The sequence below is a fragment of the Chelonoidis abingdonii genome, chromosome 3, assembly GCF_003597395.2.
Source record: "Chelonoidis abingdonii isolate Lonesome George chromosome 3, CheloAbing_2.0, whole genome shotgun sequence".
NCBI classification, from domain to species: Eukaryota; Metazoa; Chordata; order Testudines; family Testudinidae; genus Chelonoidis; species Chelonoidis abingdonii.
This window is the reverse complement of record NC_133771.1, coordinates 32,579,315-32,596,764: the sequence shown is the minus strand read 5'-3', so window position 1 is coordinate 32,596,764 and position 17,450 is coordinate 32,579,315. Positions and strand designations below refer to the sequence as shown.

At 41.7% G+C, this 17,450-nt stretch overlaps 1 protein-coding gene across 2 annotated transcripts in view; it reads right to left on the bottom strand.

Moving 5' to 3' along the window:
• Positions 1 to 13,247: 13,247 nt before the first annotated feature.
• The window catches only part of YWHAQ (tyrosine 3-monooxygenase/tryptophan 5-monooxygenase activation protein theta), a 39,048-nt gene continuing 34,845 nt past the window's right edge, over positions 13,248 to 17,450 (bottom strand). For both annotated transcript variants that reach the window (XM_032777456.2, XM_032777457.2), the window contains 3 exons: positions 15,859 to 16,022; positions 15,330 to 15,425; positions 13,248 to 14,335 (listed from right to left, as the gene is read on the bottom strand). In XM_032777456.2, the coding sequence (XP_032633347.1) occupies positions 14,276 to 14,335; positions 15,330 to 15,425; positions 15,859 to 16,022 (320 nt within the window). In that variant the 3' untranslated portion in view covers positions 13,248 to 14,275. The remainder of the gene's footprint in view (positions 14,336 to 15,329; positions 15,426 to 15,858; positions 16,023 to 17,450) is intronic.

Sequence of the window (17,450 nt, the reverse complement as noted above, 5' to 3'; positions counted from 1 at the left end):
AATTGTAGCAGAATAGTTCTGTTCCAGTCAAAACTTCCTCAAAAGGGATGGTAGAACAGGTCAAACTGACTGAGTTGGATTATAAAACAGCTTGGATGAAAGCAGCCTTCTGAGTTCCAAAACTCTGTAACTGTCTCCCAATTACATACACTTAGAATATGCAGTCAGCAGAATAGGTCATCGATATTTTATAAAATAAAAATATATGATTTACAAATATTTTAATTCATGATTGAGCAATTGTACTTGAGATGCACACTTATGCATGTGTGGCCTCGCTGGCAGGCAGTTCAGTGGAGATGGCTTTCAGTTTACCCTTTCCACACTCTGTTTCTGCTTCCCTCCACCTGCACTTCTGGGACAAACAGCCCAAACATTTGTAAATTTTGACAAAACTTCCCAGCTAGCACATCTCCAATGCTGCTGCAAGGGTCAGACATAGACCTTTAGTACTACAGTAGTGACATCACTGAAGATAAATTGCCATTTGTGCATAACAAGAGGAAAAAATAGCTATGTAGGGCAGTGCTTCCCTGCTAAAACATTTTCCCCAAATACAACCCAATGACAGGCTGTTTTCATTGCTTCCCCCAGATTGATAATAATGCCAAAGGGTCCAGCAACTACTCGAGCAGTGGTGAACGCAGAAGAAATGAGCTGACTATATTTTTCAGACTGGGGCTTCAAATGTTTCGGGAACTCAGCTGTGGCTCGAAAGTTCAAGTGTTTTGAGGGTTGGAAAGGAGACTACAGCCTGGGAGCAACAATAAGGAGTTGACTGAGCAAAAGGAGATGTGATGACCAAAAGCTGTAACTTGTACTTTTCAGTAAAATACCATTTTTTTGTAAGGAGCATATTTTGTGGAATTGCTGGTCCAGATTGATCCCTCCCCATTGATCTGTGTGGAATTACGGAAGTTATAGTAGAACTGATTTTGGTTGTGTTTCTTTTACAGAATTGAAAGTTTTCATGTACAGAACCCTCAACTTTAAATACTTAATCATGACTATTGCCTGTAACTAGCAAAGATTAGACATTAGGGACACTGGTAGTTACCCATTTAAAGATTCTGCCACTGAAAGCCTGGGAGGATGATCTTTGCCAAGCTAGAGTCTCCACAATAGAATACAGTTTGGCAAAAGACCAAAACTGGCACTTGTACCTCACCTTTCCCCTCACTGACATCTTATTAATCTGAACATCAGCCCAAACTGTTATTGTGCCAGCCTTCATTGATCATGCCATCTTATATTTGCAAAGGTAGGGGGAGAAGGGGAAAGTAATTTCTGAATTTGCAAGTCTAGAACTTCATTTGCAGACTAGTGATCTTGAAGTTCCAATTCCACCAACATCAAATACTAGCAAACTTGCCAGTAGAAAAGCATTGGCTGCCAATCAATATATAGTTGGTCATGTTCCACCTTACAAGAAATAGGCTGTTAAAATTGGTTTGGTTTAATAATGGCGTCTATTAGATGGAGAGGAATTTCATGGGGCCTGGGACTCTGCAAGTAACATTTTAGATCCTTCTATGGCTATTATCCGAAATGGGGAAATGGTATTACTAGTGTTATGTTGCACTCAGCAGATTCATTCACTGTGCTCCTGGAACCCTTGGCTGTTTCAATCAGCCATTTCTTAATTTCTGTTTAGTTTCTTTCTACAAGTCAATATAAACACTTAATTCAAAGCTTGCTCTAGACACCATTTGCTACTTTCAACTACACACTGATGAAGGAAAGGATGGTTCTGAGATGGCAAACTTCCTGCTTGTTCTATCTACACCTGGTTGTATAATGAATTGGCAGCCACTGTCCAGCAAAATGAATGCAATGGAATATTAAACTGAGCTAAAAAGAATAGCAAACATTTTGCTTGAAGTTAAAGATTTTGAAAGAAAGCAGTATATGGCTGTTGAAAAGTTACTGAATTTTAACAAAGTTACCTTACCAAGATCCTAAGAAATAAATGGAAAGTTTCCTTTTTTCTCTGATGAAGTGAGTTACACTATAGAGACCCAAATAGATCCAGGAGGAAAACAAGGGCTTAGCATAGAATAACTCTAACCTTTTGTTTATAGTACTCATGTCACTACTTTAGCAGAAAAATCAAGAAAATAAGAGCTCAAGTTTCTTAGAACCCCAGGGAAAAGCTAATTATTTAAATTTCCTAAATTATTCATTAGTGCACTAGTGTCATATAATAAACAGCATTCAGATGAATGCCAAAGGATGGTCTACAAATGAGCATGAGGTGAAATGGAGCATGTCTGTTGGCTCTGCAACTTTTAATGAAGTATATTTCCAACTTCTAATCTGTTTACACTTATGGGAAGGTATTAAGAGCTATAGAATATGAACTTAATAGTAGCTATACTCCTTTCTGGAATCTTGAATTATTTGTTGTTAGTTAATATCTAACAGCGGTAACTTGCAGAACTGTCACCTCTTCATATGCAACCCATTGGAAGAAAATCTGCAAAGCTTTGGAATTCTACGGTCCACTTCTGATCTCACTGAAGAGACCGACAACTGGAGCATCATAGCTCAGTTGCCATTGCTTGAAGTTTTATACCTCCAAGACTACACCATTGGTCCAAGTTAACATTTTCTAGTAATAACTAGCATTCTGCTACATCAAAATGAAAGACCTCAGTAAACTTTTCCCCCATCATATCATCAACATTATACTTAACTGCGGCAGAAATTAAGCAACAAGTGAAAACGGAACCACTGCATTTCATGTTGAAGCTATGACAAAACCTGTTCAGGATGACATACATGATCCATCTAAGTATGCAGAAATTTCCATATAAGAACACACTTTTTTATGGTTGATAGATCAAAAGCTTCCTTCTATAATTATTTCAAATGATATACATGACTTAGGCAGAACAAGATTCAAAAGTTAGTCTACTCCATTTTTTCCCCTGGGCTGGGCTACCTATATAATGACATTTCAAAGAATACTCCCTCACTTAACCAGGAACTCAACGAGAAATGATGTTTTTGAACAGTATTACTGACCACATGAAAAACTGTTATTAATCTTTCTATAACTGTTCGAGATGTGTTGCTTATGTCTAGTCCACGTTAGGCGTGCATGTGCTGTGTGCACCATTGCCAGAGATTTTTTTCCCTCAGTGATATCCATTGAGCTGGCTCTAGCGCCCTCTGGTGCTGCACACTTATGCGCTGGTATAAGGAGCACTGCTGGCCCTGTATCCTCAGAGTTCCTTCTTGACGACTAACTCTAATAGAGGGACAGGAGAGTGGGTCATGGAATGGACATGAGCAAATATGGAACAGAAAATGGCAATATATTTGCCCATCTATAGAAATGGAAATAAGGACAACCCGGGGAATTACAGACCAGTCAGCTTAACTTCTGTACCCGGAAAGAACAAATAATTAAGCAATCAATTTGCAAACATCTAGAAGATAAGGTTATAAGTAACAGTAGCATGGATTTGTCAAAAACAAATTTAAAGCCAACCTGATACCCTGTCAAAGAAAGCTAACAAGCCTTGTGGATGGGGGGTAGTGGTAGATGTGGTATATCTTGACTTTAGTAAAGCTTTTCATACTGTCTCACATGACTTTCTCATAAACGAACTAGGGAAATGCAACCTAGATGAAGCTACTATACGGTGGGTGCAAAACTTGTTGGAAAACTGTGGTTCACAGTTATGCTGGAAGGGTATAATGAGTGGGGTCCTGCAGGGATCAGTTCTGGGTTGGTTCTGTTCAATATCTTCATCAATGATTTAGATAATGGCATAGAGTACAAAGTTTGCGGACGATACCAAGCTGGGAGGGGTTGCAAGTATTTTGGAGGATACAATTAAAATTCAAAATGATCTGGACAAACTGGAGAAGTGGTCTGAAGTAAACAGGATGAAAGTTAATAAGGACAAATGTAAAGTACTTCATTTAGTAAGGAACAATCAGTTGCACACACACAAAATGGGAAATGACTGCCTCAGAAGGAGTACTGAGGAAAGCGACCTGGGGGGTCACAGTGGACCACAAGCTAAATGAGAGTCAACAGTGTAACACTGTTGCAAAAAAGCAATCATCATTCTGCGATGTATTACCTGTTGTAAGCAAGACATGAGAAGTAATTCGTCTGCTCTTTGTGCTCATTAGACTTCAGCTGGAGTACGGTGTCCAGTTCTGGGCACATTTCAGAAAGATGTGGACAAACTGGAGAAAGTCCAGAGGAGAACAACAAAAATGATTTAAGAACTAGAAAAAATGACTTATGAGGGAAGATTAAAAAAATTGGGATTATTTAGTCTGGAAAAGAGAAGACAGAGAGGGGACATGATAACAGTAAGTACATAAAAGACTGTTACGAGGAGGAGGAGGAGGAAGAATTGTTCTTCTAAACTTCTGAGGATAGGACAAGAAACAATGGGCCTAAATTGCAGCAAGGGAGGTTTAGGTTGAATATTAGGAAAAACTTCCTGTCAGGGTGGTTAATCACTGGAATAAATTGCCTTGTTGTGGAATCTACATCACTGGAGATTTTTAAGAGCAGGTTAGACAAACACTTGTCAGGAATGTTCTAGATAATACTTAGTCCTGCCATGAGTGCAGGGGACTGGACTAGATGACCTCTTGAGGTTCCTTCCATTCCTATGATTTTATGAATACATCTTGAAGAACAACAGTTATGGAAAGGCTAGTAACCTTTTTCTTCCAGTGCTTGCTCAAGTCCATTTCATGTTAGGCGACTCTCAAGCGTACCCAAGGAGGTGGCTAGGAGTTCATGGACATGCGAATTGCAACACTGCTCTCCTGAACCTGGGGTCATCTTGAGCTTATTGGGTCATGGCATAGTGGGACCAGAAGGTAAGCACTGATGACCAGGGTGCAGCCCCACAGATATCTTGGATCAGGACCTGGGCCAGAACTGCTGCTGAAGAGGACTGAGCTCTTGTGGAATGAATGATCAAGATGGCTGGAGATGGAATGTTCACCTGCTCATAGCATGCCCAAATAAAAAAGGTTATCCATGATAAGATTCTCTTGGCTAAAACCAGCAGGCCTTTCATCCTCTCTGCTACTGCCACAAAGAGTTGCATAGATCTGCAGAACAGTTTAATCCTCTCAATTTAGAAGGTAAGGGCATGTTTAACATCCAATGAGTGAAGCCACCGCTCTTCTGAATCCTTGTGTCTTCCAGAAGAAAACAGTCAGGAAAATGGCTTGGTTGCTATGGAACTGTGAGACCACCTTTGGCAGGAAGGCCGGATAGGGTGCAGCTGAACACTGTTCCTTGAAGAACACTGTGTACAATGGTTCTGACACAAGGGCCTGGATTTCACAGACCCTTCTGGCTGAGGTAATAGCTATCAGGAAGGAGACATCCCAGGAGAGAAACAGCAGATGGCACAAAGGGAAGGCCTCTGAGTTTTGATAGGATCAGGTTTAAATTTCACAGGGGAATCGGTTTGTGAACCTGAGGGTAAAGCCCCTCTAACCCTTTAAGAAAGCAGATGTACATCTTGTGAGAGAAAACTGATCTACTGCCCACTGGTGGGTGGAAAGCCGGAATTGCTGCTAGGTTTACCTTGATAGATGTGAGGGCCAGACATTACTATTTTGGGATGAGTAAGTAATCCAGTATAAAACTGAAGACCAGATCAGAGAGAGACCTTGTTGGGAAGACCATATCAAGAAATGCTTCCACTTGGCATGATAGGAAGTCCTAGTAGACTGCATCTTACTACCCAGCAAGACCTGGTGAACTTGTTCCCAACAGGCTTGCTCTTCCAGGTTCAGCCATGGAGCTTCCATGCAGTCAGGTGAAGGGCCCCAAGATTCAGGTGGAGTAAACAGCCATGATATTGTGAGATCAAGTCCAGGTGGGAGTGAGAACGGTAGCGGGGGCGCTACAGATAAGTCTAGCAGTGTGCCAAACCAGTGTTGGCACGCCATACCAGAACTATAAAAGTAACTTTGCCTTGTCCCACTTGATTTTCAGAAGGACCTCTTAAAAGGAAAGCATCTGAAAGCGAAACTGTCTGCACTGCGAGCAAAAATCTCATGGAATTTCCTGTTCTGCATGGTTGTCAACAGGTCTACTTGGGCAGATCCCCACCTTTGGAAGATGAACCTGGTGACTTCTGGGTGAAGGGATCACTCAGGGGGAGAGAAGAAAGATCTGCTGAGGTGATCTGCCAGGGCGTTCTGGGCTCCTTAAAGATGGAAAGTCTTAAGGTGGATTCAGTGTGTCTCACAGAAGTCCCATAGAAGTCTGGTACTGGAGTCAGGGTCTGGTGCTACACAGAGTGATGTGGGAGCCTGCCTATCAGAAGCAACCCAGCATGACCAGTGGGACAAAGGATCTAGTACTGGAGAAAACCCTGACGTGTTCCAGAACAGCCATTGCATAAGCCACTTTCCACCTGGCCAGGTACTGGGGTGTAAGATGGATAGTGGTGGCGGCTCTTGAGATGGCTGTAGGGTTCCACCTCAGACTCCAAAGAACAGCCCTCCCGAGGTGACCACGGGGGAGCAGCATCCCTCACTTTTGCTGTTGGGTGCCAAGGGTCCGGGGATGACCTTGCAGAAGCAGAGATGGCTTACCCCTGTAAGGTACCAAAGGTCCCAGTGCAAGGAAAGAGTTTGGGGCATCATGTGCTCTCTTCCTTGTGCTATCAGAGCTGGTGGTTGTCCCACTGGGGTCAGCAGTACTGGGACAGATAAGCCCCTGGCAACTGCCAAGGCCCCTGGAATGGAAGGCGTGTCATTCCACTGATGCAGCAATGACTTCCTGGCGTCGGTGGCGGGCCCTGCACTGGACTCAACATCCCTCTGTGCAAAGTCAAGGGTGCCACTCTGAGACCAGAGGTAGAGTGGCCTGATGCAGGTCGCACTTCACTATTCCCCTTCTTTGCCTTTCTTCTGCAATGGAACGCACCCTCTCAGACAGCTGTTTATGTTTCTTCCTTGGCACTAGAGATGGAGAATGGTGCTGGGAAATGTGCGGTGCCAGAGGGGCACTTTGCACCAAGGTCAAAGTGCTTGGTGCTGAATCCGAGCAACTTGGCTCCAACGCTGGTCTAAGAGTGGCTACCATTAGGTTAACCCTCAGTCTAGCCTCCCCGACTTTCTTCGTATGAGGCTTAAAGTCCAGACAACTCTGACAGTGCTCTTACATGAGCCTCTCCCAGACACTTCAGAGAACTGGAGTGAGTCACTCACTGACACAAGGTTTGAAGCCCAGAGACAGAGGCATAAGATAAGTTATAAATAAGATCAATCCAGCTACATTGAGCAGGGCTGTGAAAAACTGTGTGCCCTGAGTACAGCAGTTAGGTTGACCTAACCCCTGGTGTAGATGCGGCTAGGTCGATAGAAGAATTATTCAGATAGGCGGTTTAATGCAGGAAGTCTCTATACTATGGTGCTACAGTGGCACAGCTGCAGCATTGTAGCTGTGTTGCTGTAGCATAAACATGGCCTCAGCTACCATTGGTAAAGTTTAACATCTACTTCTAGTACGGAGTTCTCAACTAGGGGCAGGCTGCCCCTCCCTGGGGGGGGGGGGCGCACAGAATGTACGCTGTGGACGTGAGAAGCTTTAGGAAAAAAGGTTACCGCACACATTTTATCCACAGGAAGTAACTAGCAAAGCTGACTCCTCCAGAAATATCAGGTCCTCCGATGGCGCTTTGCATTTTGAAATTTCTGTTCAGTTTGCAGAGCATTATTCAAAGTTGTTGCTATCTGCTTGTTAATCCATTTGCTCTGACATGTTGCACACATTTAATTGTAAGCATTGACTACAATAGCAGTTTTGCTTTTGCTCTTATTACAATGGATTGTTAGCTCTTTTGGAAATCAATGTCTTATTGTTTTTAATATTTAGTGAGTTGCAAGTTTGTTTTTGTTTTTTTTAACTGGTAGATATACTTGTGTAGACATAAACACAAAGGAGGAGGGCGCGATCAAATGTTTGAGAACCATTGGTCTAGTAAAATAATGGAGCAAGTGTTAAATCACCAAAGGTCTAAAGGGTAGTGAGAAACCATGAGCAAAAAGCAGCATGAGTTTATGTAGGATAATTCTGCCAGGCTGCCTTTATTTTTTTTTGGACAGCATCACAAAATGTTACTTGATTAAGGAAACTAAGTGGATGTAGTTAGCTTTGATTTCAGTAAAGCACTTAATATAGTTAATCAATTCTTGCTGGTTAAGACTGTTCAGATAAAGGTAGAAACAGTTGCAAATACACCTGTTGAAGCTCAGCCGAAACAGTAATGGTTAGCAGCAATGTAATTAGGTAGACGTGGAAGGACATGACAATGGGATAACCACATGGATTGGTGTTAGGTCCAGTTTGTGATCAATGATCTAGCAGAGGGTGTTAAAGTTAAAAAGTTAACCTAAATGGGGAAGTGGAGAAACTGAAGAGAGAAATAGAGACTGTTCAGAAAACCTGGACAGAAAAAACTTGCATGTTTTCCAAATACAGTCAAAGCTAATGCATTAGGAGAAAAATCTAGAGATTGGATGGAGAAATCTGTAAAGCAATAGTGCTAAAAGTCAAATAGAGAGGATATTCGACAAGTTTAGCATGAGATAGAGTAGCAAAAAGACAAATACAATTGTAGGCTGCAGTCTGTGTTTCCCAGAGCAGGAAAATAGTTATTCCCCTGAGGCTCAGGTCAGAGTGCATCAGGAATACTGCAGTAAAGTGGTGCTCATAGTCAAAAGAATGTGGTGGGATATCAGAGGAATTCAAGGGATTTAGAAGAGATTTTAAAAAAAATTCTACATGCATAGTTTGAGATGAAGTTACTCACCTTGCGCAGTAACAATGGTTCTTCGAGATGTGTCCCTGTGTGGATGCTCCACTGTAGGCATGCTTGCGTCCTATGTTGATGTTCAGAGAACTTCAGTAGCAATGTCTGTTAGGCCCGTACATGTGCTGTTCCCCCTCATGCCCCACCACAAAACTAGTCAGTGCATGTTGGCTAATCCCCCTCAGTTCTTTCTCTATTGCAGTCATTAACAAGAACTCTGAAATAGAGGGGAGGAGGGTGGGTTGCAGAGTACCCAAAGGGGCACACATGGTGAAGAACCATCATTATTGCACAAGGTGAGTAACTTCGAGCAGTGTCCCTATGTAAGCCTCACTCTAGGTGACTCCCAAGCAGTACCCCTTCAGGAGGGCTGTGACTTCTCAGCTGGGTCAGTTACAGATGACAGCACTGTGGAGCTGAAGATGGCATTGGAGGTGGAATCCCCACTGATCAGTGTTCTAAAAAAGTGTGAACTGACGCCCACCTTTCCGCTCTACAGATCTCAGAGATAGGGATGTTCTTGAAAAAGGTAACCTTGTGGAGTGTGGAGGGGTCATGTTGCAAAATTGGTAACACTGATGCAAGTTGAGACCCACTCGGAGTGCTTTTGGGCCGATATTGCTGAGCCCTTTGAGCTGTCTGCAACAGAAAGGAAAAGTCTTGGGGTAACTTCCTGAAGGCTTTTGGCCTGAGCAGATAAAAGGGCAGGGCTCTCAGAGTATTCAAGAGAGTTTTCCTGTTATCCTGGTGAGGCTTGGGGTACAAGATTGGCAGGTAAATCAATTAATTCATGTGAAACAGAGAGGTTACCCTACGGATGCATTTTGGATGGAACCTGAGTGTAACCTTGTCAGGGAAAAATATTGTGGAGTGGGGTGGATGGAGGATGAGCCATCAGAGCTGCTAACTCCTCTATTCTCCTGGAAGTAAATCGCTACTAGGAAAGCTGTTTTCACTGATAGGTATGTTAGCGAACAGGTAGCCATCGGTTCGAAAGGCAGCTGTCAGTCTTTTCAGTATCAGATTTAGGTTCCACGTGGGGGCAGGAAGTCGAGGTTGTGGGAAGAGGTTTACTAACAGGTTCATCAACGGTATAGTAATTGGGTGTGACAGCACTGAGTACCCCTGAACAGGTCAGTGGAAAGCTGTTATAGCACTAGGTGGACCCTGAGAGAGCTTAGAGATTGACCCCTAAAGAGCTCTGGACTATGCATAGTCTAGGATATGTGAAGAATCACAGCTGTGGGGGAGAGTTGTAGGACATGCATGAAATATGGAACCTGGACCATTTTTACACCCCACTATGTCTTAAGGATTTTCTACTGTGTAACAGAACCTTTTGTACCTCCCTTGAACAGGAGCTCTCTTAGATGTTGGAACCAAGTAGGAACCATGCCTTGATGTAGAGATTCCCTAAGCTGGGACGCAGGACAGGTCCTCCCATCCTGCGAGAGGTGGTGTGAAATGAGTAGGAAAGGGTTTGACAGGCACGTCACGAGCTGTGATGAGTAATGCTACCAGGTCTGTCTCAGCCAAATAGGAGCAATCAGAATGATGTGACCTCTGTCCCTTTTTATTTTCAGTAGGACCTTTGACAGTAGGGAAAATGGAGGAAAGGCATAGAAAAAGTCCCTGTCGTAGAGAAGGAGCAGCAACAGCATTACCCAAGGAATGCTATCCCATCTCTGCTCTAGAGCAGAAGTGTGGACATTTCTTGGTCAGGTGAGAGGCAAGCAGATCTTTGGACGGTGTCCCTCAATGTCTGGGTAGGTCATGGAGTACTTTTGGGTCTACCTCCCACTCATAGTCATGCAGGAATTTGTGACAGAATGTCCGCCATCAGTGTGTGTCAATTGCATAGCTTCATCACCTTTGCACAGAGGAAGGGAGACCTGTCTCCTGCATGATGGATTGATGTAGTACATACTGGCAACCTTGTCTGTTAGGCTCTTTGATCAGGAGGAGGAAATGAGCACAGGTATTCCTGATCACTCTTAGCTCAAGAAGATTCATGTGAAGGGATCTCTCTGTGGATGACCACTTCCTTGTGCTATGAGGCCATGTAGATGTGTGTCCCACACTATAAATGTGACAGTGGTGAGGAGCGACAATGGTGGTTTTTGTGAGAGGGGGATTCCTTTCCAAATGTTGGCTGGGTTCTTCCATCAGTCTAAGGAATTTTTGATCCTGTGGTTGGTGACATAAGTTTGTCCAGTCTGTCACTGCTTGGTCTGTAAACTGAGCTAAACCACTTCTGAAAGGATCACATGTGAAGCCTGGCATGTGGGCTTACCGCTGTGCACGTTTCCATATGCCCTAAGAGTTAGAGGCCAACTCTGACTGATATTTGTGGGCTGATCTGAACAGACTGTGCGTGACCAAGGAGAGGAACCTGTGTTGAGGCAAGAGAACTCCCGACTGTGATGAGTCAAGATCAGCTTCTATGAATTCCAGGTGTTGTACTGGGACAAGGGTTGACTTCTGGGTATTGATCTGTAGGCCCAGTTCTGTAAACAAGTGCATTCATTGCAGCTTTGGTGACTTGCTGAGCCTCCTGGAGAGATCAGGCTTTGAGGAGCCAATTGTCACCAGATGGGTAAATCACACTCCCAAGGGATCATAAGTGAGTGGCCACCATCGAGAGAACCGTGGAAAACACTCAGGGCCAATGATACCCCAAAGGGGAGCACCCTGTATTGGTAGTGGTCTCGTCCCAGAGCGAATCAGAAATTGTCTGAGTTGGTAGGACTGGGATATTAAAGTAGGCATCCTGAATGCTGAGGGCCAAAAACCAGTCTCCCTGTTCCAGTGCTGGAATGATCATTGAGAATGTGACCATCTTGAACTTTTGACCCTTGAAAAACTTGAGAGCTTGAGGTCCGCTATGGGTCTCCAAACTCCCTTTCTTTTGAATATTAGGAAATAAGAGCAGAATCCTTTGCCTCGTAGATTTTGAGGTACTGGTTCTATGGCTCCTAACTGAAGGAAAGGACCTACCTTTTGTCATAATAAACTCTCGTGAGAAGGGTCCCTGAAGAAGGGCAGGGAAGGGTGTTGTGGAGGGGTAAGAAGGTATAATGGATCAAGTACAGAGTTTGAACAATCTCTAGGACCCATTGGTCCGATGTTATACATTCCCAAGCACTGTGGAACACTGCCAATTGGTGGTCAAATGGGTGTAAAGCGATGGTCAGCTATATCATTTGGGGGGGGGGGGGGGGAAGAGTGGTCTAACATGTCTCAATCCATCTGTCAAAACTGGTATTTGGATATAGAACATAGAGGGCTGGGATAAAGAAGACTGTGGGCCAGATTTGCTCTTGGGAAATTTGCCCTTTTTCTGTGGCTCCTAATGGTGTTGAGCCATATATTGAGATGTGTGGGGTCTATGCTGGGATTGGGAACTGAACAGTCTGTCCTTGCACGTCAATGCCCAGCAACTGGAGAGTGTCCCTGGAGTCTTTTAGGGTATGAAAAGAGGCATCCATCTTCTCTGCAAAGAGTTTTGTGCCCTCAAAAGGGACATCTTCAACTGTAGACTGTACCTCTTTCGGGAAGCTTGACAGTTGGAACCAAGATGCCTGTCACATCACCACCGCCGTGGAGATGGACCTGGTCACCATGTCGACTGCACTGAGGGAAGATTTCAGCAATATCTTCACCACTAACTGGCCTCTTCTGGACAATAACCTTAAATTGGTCATGATGCAACTCCGGCATCCATTCAATAAAAAGTCATTCAGTTTTGAATAGTTTACATATATCAGAAAAAGAAAAAAAAAAACTCCAACTATAAATGGGAACTAAAAGAACTACAGAAATCAAATTGAAGTAATATAGTCTTAATGAACTGCAAATAGCTCTGTCACGAGTCGGAGTGGATGAAGAAAACCTGAGGGAGATTAGCCTCATGCTAGCCTTGTGGTGTAGCATGAGGAGGAGAAGTGTACGTGTAGAGCCTAACTGACACTGCTACCAAAGTTCCCTGATTAGTGCAGGGATACAAGCACACCTACAGTGGAGCACCCACAGGGATGACATCTGAAGAAGAATCAGGCGATAACAGATTTGCAGCAATGGAATACACATCAGGCTGTTTCAACTCTTAGTAGCAAGGAGTACTACTTGGTTTAACTGCTTAGCTTCTGTCTTTAACAACAATTTATATCAGTACAAGTAGCTTCATTAAGGAGGACATATGCCACAGGTTATACTTTGAGGATTATCTGCTCCTATGAACTATTCACATGAATAACTAACTTTCAGGTATTTTCATACCATTAATTAATATGTAAATACAAAGTGAATTCACCTGAACAATTCACTTTAAGTATGAGTTACAGGTTTGAGAAGGACATTTCTCCAAGCAAGATTTGCTATAAGTCAGCTCTTAAGGTAATTGCATGGAATTGTTACAAAAACAGTAAGTGGTTTATAAAATGTAATTTTATTTAATGTTACTTTGCTGTTACATAGGGCATAACATTTTCACAAGGCTTTTTTGGGACTACAATCAATGATTAGCAACACACAATAGTGGTCCAACTCTCTAAATAACAATCACGGGACAAACTTGACACCTTCTCACATGTGCACAAATCTGCATGGAAAAGTACTAAATGTTATACTTGAACATTGAACTTGAATTGGTTTTCCCATTCCAGTGTATTAAGAAATGACATGCACTTTAGTCTGCCAAAAAGCACTGTCTGCATTCCAGCAGTTCCATGCTGTTTCTAGTACATAGTAAAGTGAATACCAGAACTACAAAGGCAGGAGTGTAAGTGACTTTTATTGGGAAAGGATATCAACTTATAAAGAGCAGCAACTGAAGACTGAGTAAGAAGACACCCTCATTTTCACGCAGATATACTGTAGCCCCTGCAGTATATTACACAGAAGGCAACTTAATTTGTAATTCTCAATCTAAAAACGCCAAACTTTCTATCTGGCCCAATACTTCCATAACCTTCATGAAAAGAATACACAGTAGCATGAGAAAGTAAGTTACTGAAAGGAAACCCTGCAGAATAAGAGGGAATGTGGAGAATTAGAAAGCTATGTTGAACACTTTAGTTGCAATTAACTAAATTTTAATATCTTTACTGAATACAAAAACACAGTCAACTTGCAGGAACTGGTTCAGATTTTTGTTTTTAAATACCAGGTACACTTTAGTCCGCTACATAAGTGTTTGGAAATTACTTATGTTTATATGAAATGAAGCTATTAATACTTTTCTACAGCAGTAACTGCACACAGGGAAGGCCAGGACAAACACAAATCAAGGAATGGAGTTTTCCCAAAGCTGCAGTGTGAAAAGACTATAAACTGATTTCCATACACATGGATGGGTTCTCTTTGCTATAGGAAATCCAAGTGGAGCTATAAGGAATGGAGACGTGTAAAAAGGTTTCTTGAGAAGGAAAGAGGGAATGACACACCCCATGTGCAGTTTAGTTTTCTGCACCTTCTGCAGCATCACATTCTTCTCCTGCATTGTCTGATGTCCATAACTAGAAATAAGAAAAAAGCCACATCAGCATGAAAACTTACTCATCTATCCATGTTAGCACTAACTGTCCTATTACTAAAATCAAGGACTAGATGGGAGGAGTTCTACACTTGTTAAGTGCTACAGTTTGGAGGTGTAAAGCTCTGTTGCTTTAATTTGCAGAGCTTCCACTGGCTTACAGTGAGCACCTTCGCATCTGTAGGGCACAGCCATATACTTAACTGTTTAAGATTTAACTATCCAAATTAGACATAACGCTAAACAAATAAAGATCTGTTTAATATATTGTACCAATTATACTACTGGCACTAAAGAAATATACAAGTCTTTTCTCTGGAATGTCAAGATATCCATCTCTGGTTGCACTTTCACCCCACAAGTCAAGGTCACAATTCCTATTGTTATGGAGAACTACAGTGAGGAGTATTGCTGGAGTATGTAGTTAGCTCTTCCTTAGACCGATAACATGATATATAGTTGGTGTACCTTAAAAGTTCATTCCAGTTTTAGACGTATTAAAAGTTCCAGCCATATTCCCCATTTAAGTATGGGGGAATATTGCTAGAACCAATAATACCTTTAAGACAGTTAACTTTTTTCATTCTTGTCTTAATGACTGTGGATCATCATCATTTTTTCCACCAGATTTATAGTTCTATCTGCTAAGTCAAATGAGCCTGCTGGTCTTATGATGAAAGTGAAGCTGTATTTAGCTATATGGAAACTTACTAACTTATGCTATTATTTTAGTCCAAACCAACTTTGAATCTGCCACTGATTAGTTCAATGCAATTAATTTTTCACACTGAAGTTTAAATTAGACCTCAACCTACTTACAAGAGTAACTCTTCAATACAGCACATAATAGGCCTAAATATCAAGATGTTCAGTGCTAGATAAAAATCATGTTTTGGTTTTATAACATAAGTGAGGTCTAAGTATAGCCATTATACAATTACAGCTATTGGACCAAATAGCACAAAAGGGCAACTTACTGTTAGGTTGTCTCTAAGCAACTGCATGATGAGAGTACTGTCTTTGTATGAGTCTTCATTCAGCGTATCAAGTTCTGCGATAGCCTCATCAAAAGCCTAGAATAATTAAGTTGTTTTTCATATTTACATTGAGGTACTGATTAGGAATATTCTTATTAGGGTTACTAGGGGTAGATATTAAAGGGACAATTCAAAATTAAGTGTAACCTTTTTCCATGAAGACAGCTTTAATAAACAAGCATGCAGCATTGAAGGAAGTAAAAAGAGTTTCATTGATTTGCATTGCCCAAGTTGGTTAAAAAAAGCTTAAAACAGCACAAATCTTGTATGTTTAAAATTCTTTCAGTAACAAATATTGTAACCTAAAGTTGACAGTGTCCCTTTAAGTCAGTTGACCGTAGGCACCTGCGAATCAAATACATTAAATGAAATCGGATTTTATTGTACAAGAGACTGATCAATCCACACTATTCAGATTAGCTTCCATTAATTAGAATTACCCTCCTTCCAAAAAAAGAGAGCAACTTACTGTCTTAGCCAGCGTGCAGGCAAGCTCAGGGTTGTTGAGGATCTCATAGTAAAATACAGAAAAGTTAAGAGCTAGGCCCAAACGAATTGGATGTGTAGGTTGCATCTCTTTCTTGCTGATGTCAAATGCCTCCTGATAAGCTGCTTGTGAATTTTCTATTGTTTCTGTTGAGAAACAGGAACATTTCAACATAAAAAGGGGATGATATAGAGAAAAGTGCAAGCCGAGTCCCTCACACTAGCTTCAAATACCTCCTTAGAGAAATGCTTGGCCTCATTGTATAGGCTGAAAGAAACAGTTGTATTGGCTTAACTAAGGGTGTGACTTTTAAACTGGGGCAACTGTGTTCTGACATTTAAAGGCTCAAACTAAATAGCTATTACATACAAAAAAACATGTTAAGATTAAAATTGCAAAGTGAAGGACTCAGGAAATCCCATAACTAAGGTTGCCTATGTAACCTTTATTTAGCCCTCTTATGTATACTAATTTTTAATTACATTATCACATACAATTTTTCCACAGGACCCCAGAGGACAGAGAGGAGCTGCTCTGGGGATGCATCAGGGTTATGTAGTAAAGGAGGCTGGTGTCTACAGCACTCCTGCGTTGTTTTTTGCAGAAGCAGGAAGGTGTATGTAATAAGTGAGGCAAAAGATAAATAAAAAAGAGGATGTTTTCATGGTCAAGGCTATTTAAGGTTTCAGACTAAAAACAGTGTTAGTCTGTATCCACAGAAAAACAGGAGTACTTGTGGCACCTCAGAGACTAACAAATTTATTTCAGCATAGTCTCTAAGGTGCCACAAGTACTCCTGTTCTTTTTAAGGCTATTTAATACTGCCCCGGAAACCTGGATTCTATCCCTGCCATAGATAGGTAGCTTAAAATCAAACTTTTCACAGGTAGTCACTAATTGTGTGTTCCTGATTTTCTAGAACTGCCAAACTGAGATCTTGGCATCTGATCTGCAAAACTGCTGAGCACTCACATCAGTGGGAGCTGTACTTTCAACATATGAAGTGTGATAGAATACTAGGGACTCAATGGGTATTAGGCGTATCTAACTGGGCAACAAAATTAGTAAATACTTTTGACCATATCATTGTGACTGTTCCCCATCTCTAAAATGGGGATAATATTCCCCCAATTCCTCCCATCTCACAGGCATGTTGTGAAAATAAATTCGGTAATACTTGTAAAGCACTCTACTAAGTACTATCGTGATAACTGCCATAGAAAAGCTCATGAGGAAATAATTGTCTTCAAAACAGGACTTGAATAATGAGCCGTAAAAACAGGAGGCCAGGCACTGAGCAACAAGAAGAAAACTATAAACAACTTCTTGTTAAATGAGCACAATTCATTTTATGCACTGAATGAAGCAAAAGTCCTATGGCAAAAATAATATGGGATCATGTAAATATGGACTGTCATACTGGTACAATTTATTAGACAATCTATAAGTACCTCCTAGAGGACAATAGGGTAATAAGAAATAGCCAGCATGGATATGTCAAGAACAAATCATGTCAAACCAACGTAATGTTCTTTTTTGATAGGGTTACTTGCCTAGCGAATGTTAAGGATGTG